The 7,115-nt window shown below is 40.3% G+C and overlaps 2 protein-coding genes across 3 annotated transcripts in view; one reads left to right on the top strand and one right to left on the bottom strand.

The window, feature by feature from the left end:
* Positions 1 to 2,209, top strand: part of CNKSR2 (connector enhancer of kinase suppressor of Ras 2) — a 258,846-nt gene extending 256,637 nt beyond the window's left edge. The window contains exons 21-22 of one of the 2 annotated variants that reach the window (XM_007469301.1): positions 51 to 247; positions 1,853 to 2,209. In XM_007469301.1, coding sequence (XP_007469363.1) covers positions 51 to 247; positions 1,853 to 2,068 — 413 coding nt within the window. In that variant the 3' untranslated portion in view covers positions 2,069 to 2,209. The remainder of the gene's footprint in view (positions 1 to 50; positions 248 to 1,852) is intronic. The other variant, XM_007469302.1, reaches the window with a different exon arrangement.
* A 4,386-nt stretch (positions 2,210 to 6,595) lies between these two features.
* The window catches only part of KLHL34 (kelch like family member 34), a 2,014-nt gene continuing 1,494 nt past the window's right edge, over positions 6,596 to 7,115 (bottom strand). The window contains exon 2 of the mRNA XM_007469326.1: positions 6,596 to 7,115. This exon is cut by the window's right edge and continues 11 nt beyond it. Within this exon, the coding sequence (XP_007469388.1) occupies positions 6,596 to 7,115 (520 nt within the window).

Genomic DNA, 7,115 nt, shown 5'->3' with positions numbered 1-7,115 from the left:
TTTTTTTTTTTTTTTTTTTTTTTTTTTTTTTTTTTTTTTGGACATTGCAGGTGAAAGTAGGGAAGAAAAGTTAGGAGACTCTTTGCAAGATTTATATAGGGCATTGGAGCAAGCCAGTCTGTCACCACTGGGAGAACATCGCATTTCAACCAAGATGGAATACAAGCTATCATTTATAAAGAGATGTAATGATCCTGTGATGAATGAAAAACTACACAGGCTAAGAATTCTCAAAAGCACTTTAAAGGTAAGATATGAAATGGAAGGAGAAATTCCTTTTAAGAGATTCATTCCTGAGCTCAGAGTGGATTATCAGATACTCCAGGGGACAAAATACAAAATGGCGGGGGGTGGGGGGAGCAGAGGATAAACATACCGAATGCAAAGCCAAAGCCGAGCTGTTTCTTAAGCGTAATAAGTGTATTTGGCCAAAAGGAAATAATGTTAACTTTTTATTAACATCTCAAAGCACTGACTAAATGTTATATGACTTAGTTCTAGGAGAAAACAGGACATAATTAGTTTTTTTTCCAAAAATGCAGGGCTGGTGTTATTCCTCAGTCTTTTGTTTTCCTAAGATAAATATGCCATGTCGTGGAATTAATATAGTTACTAAAAGAACACAGCATGCATGCAGAATGCAATAGTGGGTGCTAAAATTGTTTGAGATGTTTTGTGAATATCTCCTGCAGCACATTTGGAGTAAAGCCACAGTGATTCATGTTCCATGTAGAAATTTTATAATTGCTCTGTATACACCATCAGTTCCCAACTGACATGTTACTTTCTTATTATACATTTCCATAAGCGTTTACATAGTCTCCAGTCTTCTTCTGCCACCCCCAGATTGAGGAGGAAGTGGTGAGGAAAGGGAAACAGAGGCAGGAAGTTGAAGAAGGAGCCAGAAGAGTCAGCCCCCTCACTATGTGTGTATCAGGGGAGAGGGCGTGCCATACACACTCTCCCTAAGCAGACCCTGCACCCTGGAAAACTCAAAAACGGAAAAGAAATGTCATACAGAGTTTGTGACGCAGTAATTTCAGGAAACAAAAGGTCAAAGAGCTCCTTTGGGAAATATTGCAGATCTGTAGTATGCTGCTGAGGTTTTGTGAATTTTGAAACAGAGGTGAATACCAAAGAGATTAACAAAATAGGAAATGCATGATTTGAAAACAGTTCTGGTAGCAGGCAGCCAAGTTTTCAGTCAATTAGCTTTCAGTTGGTATTCATGCGAATACTATTGCAAATCCGTGGGATAATTTAATGGCCTATTGGTAACTAAGACCAGAATTTTTAAAAGAGTTATAATATTCATAAGAATAATTCTGGTGCCCAATTCTAGTCCAAAGATATCCTAACCCTCCCTTCTCCCAGAGCCACACACCCCACCCCCATTCAGGTCCAAACCACCAAGTGGCCATCTAGCGGAAGGAAAAAGGACAGTGCAAAAGTAACTCAAGACATAGAATGTGGTAAGTCCACTCAACAGCAGTGATCAAGTGTTACGGGGACTTATCTAAATGAAGGAGAAAACATTTTTTCCAGTTGTCGAAGGAAGGCTTCAAGAAATGAGAGGCATATGAACTGGATGTTAAAGAATGAGGAAGGTTTCCATAGGCAGAGATGGGAAACAGGACAGGCCAGAAGAAAAAATAAACCATACAGAGTGGGCAGTACGAGGCATGCCTGCATGTAGGAAAAAGTATGCTAGTATTTGAGTCTAAATAGCTGAGTTTGAGTATACCAGAGCTGTTTCTTGTGAGCTTCTTAATAGTTTGCCTATTAACTTTTTATTTTAAGTTTGAAGAACAGTCTGTCCCTATTGTAACTGTTGAATCCTTTTGCTTTTCAGGCCAGAGAAGGGGAAGTAGCCATTATTGATAAAGTCCTAGACAATCCAGACTTGACATCAAAAGAATTCCAACAATGGAAGCAGATGTACCTCGATCTTTTCTTGGATATCTGTCAAAACACCACCTCAAATGACCCATTAAGTATTTCTTCTGAAGTAGATGTAATCACTTCCTCCCTAACACACACTCATTCATACATTGAAACGCATGTTTAAGTGTATTCTGCCCTCTGGCCATGTGGTACCTTCTGGTACTTTGAACAAGTATATAAGGTAGTTTTTATATCAACGTGTGGGACACGTGACAAGCTATACTTCAATGTTACCAAAACTATACGAAACAAACCCTATATGGTCATAATACCACTGTCTTTAATGAGCATTTGTATATTTTATATGCAGTTAGTGCTCAGCTTATGTTTACCATGTGCAAAATCAGCTGTCTTCAATGACTTAAAATTAACTTTTGCAAACAACTCTGAAGACAGGTGGTCTTCAAGTAGAAAAAACAAAAAGGCGGTTTTCTATCTAAGGTCATCTTTTCTCCCTTTAAGTTAATTTTATATAAACAACTAAATCACATTTTTTCAGGTGCAGACATCCTTGTGGGTGGGAAAGAATTTAAACCTTTTTTATATTTATTAAAATGTTCTAAGAATTTTCTTAAACATTGCACAAAGTTTAATGCTGTAGTTTTATTTTTGTGAAATGTAGATGCGCATACAAGAGTTAAGCAAAACAGAAGAGCATCAACATAAGAAAAGTTCAGGTATCTAATATTCGTCTTAATAGTCTATTAACTTGTGAAAGCTGGTTAATGGAAATAGTATTCCAAATCCATGGGGACACTTAATGGTGTATCAGGGCAAAGCTTTGTAAGATGTTTTTGTAACTGAGACCAAAATTGAAGATAGAGCTGCTTTATTTTCTTGGTTTAAATCTTCCTTTATTTTTGTAGTGATGAAATGCTGATTGTGTATAGAGGACTTTGAGAGTGGATTTTTTAAAACACACTTAACTCACCCAGAAAGGCAGCTAACATATATATATATATATATATAAAGGTAAAGCTGGATTTTCCTTTCCTGAAGAAAAGAGAAAAGGAGAAAAATGAGAGGAGTTTTTTAAAAAGTCATAAATCAGTACCTCAAAATATTATTCAGCCACACTTAAAGCCTATACCATGCATCATGTGCTTAGTTAGTGTCAGACACCATGCATTTACTCTTTTAAAAGGTCTCCATGTTACAGATGAGCAAACAGGAGCTTAGAAAGCTTAAACTAATTTTCAATATCACTCAGCTAATGATAAACGGAGCTGGGATTGAAACTTGGGTCGGTTTGATTCTTGACGGTGCAGCCTTTCAGTATGACCACGTGACCCTCCCAGCACCAAAATCCTGCAGTTCAGCAAACGTGACATCTCATCCACACTCAACAAGCCTGGGGCTGAAGGTGGGAGGGGTTCTAGGGTCTTTAATGCAGCTCAGGTGGGAGAGACTTCAGAAGGGCAGAAACCTGGAAAACACATCAGAAGACTGCCCTGCACACGTGTAAGTCCCTCTACCCTTCTCCCCTCCTGCCCCCAAAGTGATCCCTGTGAGTGATATACTGGCCGGTCCTCCAGCCATGGTCAGCAGAAACTTGGGGGGAGACCAGCACCCAGCCTCCAAACCCTCAACTCTGTTTGTTCTGCATCAAGTGACCTGAGCCCTGGGAATGTCTGCCCAATGCCTCATGGAATCGCCAGGTCCTCTTGGGAGAAGGGTGGGGATAGGGACCCTGCCCTGCACACACGGGAGAGCACATTGTGAGTTATGGGAAACAGCAACAGAGAAGCCCATTCCATGCTGAGCATCACTGGGTACCTGTGCTTTCAGAATGGAAGGCAGAAAGGGGAGGATGGGAGAGAGGGAAGGGTCAAGGCAATCCCCAGCTCTGAGGCAGAACTCGGGGCCACCGGCAAACCAAGTCTCTGGATCACTGGCTCATGCACCTTGAGATCATGTTTTGCTTTATAAATACAGTGTTAAGGAATCACTAAATAGTTGGGGAAGAGGACTTGGTCAAAAACTAATAGTATTGTATCGATGTCAATTTCTTGGCTTTGATATTTGTACTGATTTTGATTTTAATATTTATAAGGAAATGTCCTTGATTTGGGGAGACATACTGAAGTAAAGGAGCATTGTGTCTGCAACTTACTCTCTAAGAGATCAGAAAAAATATATATATATATATATATATATATGTGTGTGTGTATATATATATATATATATATATATATATATTATAATTTCAGCCCAAACTCATGTTTTTAAACTCCAACTTCTAAAAAGTTACAAGGTATAAACGTAAATGAATCAACTTCCCAGTAGGGTCAATTTTCCCCCTAGTCCATTAGTTAAACTTTATATATAATTATACTTCAGGCAGGGAAGTAAAATATGTTTACTTACAGGCTGATGTATGTTCTAATATAGAAAACAATGTTGAAAAAGAAAAATGTACCTCTCTCCTGAGGAGCAAGAGGATGATGGTCATTCAGAGATATATTACATTGAATTATATGAGAGAAACAATTTTTAGAGGTTTTTCCTAGTTTCATGATTTGTTCTGTAGAGTGAAGTCTATGAAAAAATCCTCTTCATATATTTCCATTTATAAGCATCTCATTTTTGAAAGTGATCACAGCATGATAATGACTGTGCTGCTTTTTAGTGTCTGGCTGCATAACGTATAAGTCACAATTTGCTGGTTTTGGGTTTTGTTTTTTTAGGAGGAGGAAGAGACCCTCCTTTACTATTCTATATCCTAAAATCTACTTCTAATCAGCTTTATACTGTTGCCTGTACAGCTCAGTGAATGAATGTACTTTCATCTCTAAGAGTTCAGATATCTGCCAGTGAATATTTTTGCTGTAGAGGAGAAAGTAAAAACTCCACAGCGGGGATCTTTTCCTTTGCTTTTGAAACCACCTTTGAATCACTATCGTTTTGCAGACTTTGCACAACTGTACAGGAGAGTGGCCTTTCTACAGCACATTTTCAGTAATCGTATATTTAGTCAAAATGGATGAGAAATCATGTATTAATGTTTGTATGGAATTTTGGGTCCGGTGTAATATTTTTATCATTTAAAAAAAAACTATTTGTAAAAACATTTATTTACTGCATGGGTGTTGACGCACATTAAATCTGTGGGATTTTGTATATGTAAAAAAACAAAAACAAAAAGCAAAAAAACAAAAACCTCTTGTCCTAAAATGAAGTGTGCTTGTTACAGGTGTTTAGACTTGTTAATGTTTACTAGACCAAATGCGTACATTTACTTAAAAATATCTGTACCTGATGGATGTGTCGTGGATATAGTGGCCAGGTTGTGCCCTGGAAACAGTGAGCAGTTGATGGAAAGACTAGCTGTGTTGCTACTAAGCGGCTTTTACTTTGGTAAAGTTGGCTCTGTTGTTTTAAATGGTAAAAATTAAACTAATGAATTTTAAAAGACTCGTGGCTAGCCTAGCATGAAAGAGACCTTTTAACACTATATATCTGTACATTTTATTGCATTAGTTTCAAATCTAGGAGAGAGGCAGCACTGTAAACTGAAGTCAAATAAATTCAGCTCTTAATGAATCCTTATAAAGCACCTATTTTATTCATGCAGTCCTCATCACATTTCTTTGTGACCTAATCACACAGCCGCCACCACCCCACCACCCCACCCCCGGTTACAAGTTTTAACTTTGTCACTCCATTGGTGGTACAAGCCAGAAGAATCACCTGTCCAGTGTATACAAGCATCTTCTCTGAGGTCCTGCAAAATCAAGCTGGTTTCCCATTTACCTGAAAGGAACTTTAAAATTTCACCTACTCCTGTTTCGTTTCTCTGTGATTCTTTTGGGAAGGTGGGGCAGAGGGTAGGGGGTGGTACCACTAAAAATAAACTTAAAAAATACTTTTTTACAAATATTACCTACAGCATGTCTGCAGAATGAACATTTAAAGAGGATGAATGAAATAGGGTTTTGATTTGTTTTTGTTAGGTGTTCCACTAAGCCAAAGAAGCCTGATTATTATGGCTAAGGGCTGCAGAAATAAAACTTAAAACCAATGAGCTGCCAAAAGCCAGGGCAAAAGCAGACTAGGGTAAGGATGAAGTACAGAAAAACTTAACCTAGGTTATTTTCTCAAAAAAAAAAAAATGGTGCTTTCTTAGAGATTTTCTTCCTCTCAGTTCCATATCTATATTAAACCATCAGAGCAGAACTATAACCATGATTCTGGATCATAAAATCATAGTTCTCCCTACAATGATTGCATGTGTTTATTAACCAAGGCACTTTCCCTTCACTATTTATTCAGATAAATATTTATTTATTCAGATAATGCCATCTTCTAGAACCATTTATTACAGTCTTTATAGCTAACAATTTTCTGGTCTTGTACATAATTTCTTATGGTACGTTTTTTGGCTGTTTGGCACAAAAGTAATCACTGTTTAGCGCCTGGGAAACACTAACTACCAGAGGGAAAATAGGGTCATGTTTTATTTTCAAAGTCCATCTCCAGCCCAGCATGAGAATTTCTAGAAGTCCCCAGTTCACTGAAGATGATTCATATATCCTTCTAAATTTGACCCGTCCTGTCTCCCATTCTCAGCGTAAGGGGAAATGTTCCTCTTTGGCCAAGCCTAAGGAAAAGCCCACGGGTTGCTCTGTAAGCCTGGTCAGGCGCGACTTGCTCACTGACCCATTAAGCCCAGCACTAAATCTGGCGCCTCTCCGGGCTCTCCCTCCCTCTCCTCGTCCCCACCCTCGGGCAGCTGCAGCACTGCGCACTGCAGGCCGCTCCAGGCCCAAGGCAGCGCGCAGCCAGTGTCCTCCCAGCGGTCCAGGTCGAGGTCATAACCCACCACGTTGCGGGTAGGCACCTGGCGTGAGTCCCGCCACTTCAGGCCTCCCAGCAGCAGCACCGTCTCATCCACCACGGCCAGCCCATAGCAGAAGCGGTCGTAGGGTAGCGGCCGCAGCCGAGTCCACTGGTCGGTGCCGGGGTCGTAGCGCTCGATTTCGGAGAAAGGCTCGTAGCGCCCCAGAAAGACGAACAGCGCGCCGCGCAGTGCGGCCATGTGGTGCCCAAAGCGGGCCGTGCCCATGGGCGCCCTCTTGTTCCACGCCTGCTCCCCGGGGCCCAGGGAGAACAAGTCCCGGAGGCTGCTCGCGCCGCCCTCGCCTCTCCCCGCCTTGCCCCCGGAGACGTAC

The sequence above is a fragment of the Lipotes vexillifer genome, unplaced genomic scaffold (assembly GCF_000442215.2).
Source record: "Lipotes vexillifer unplaced genomic scaffold, Lipotes_vexillifer_v1.1 scaffold1442, whole genome shotgun sequence".
Lineage (NCBI taxonomy): Eukaryota > Metazoa > Chordata > Mammalia > Artiodactyla > Lipotidae > Lipotes > Lipotes vexillifer.
Note: the sequence above shows the minus strand (reverse complement) of the source record. Positions and strands in the feature narration are given on the sequence as shown.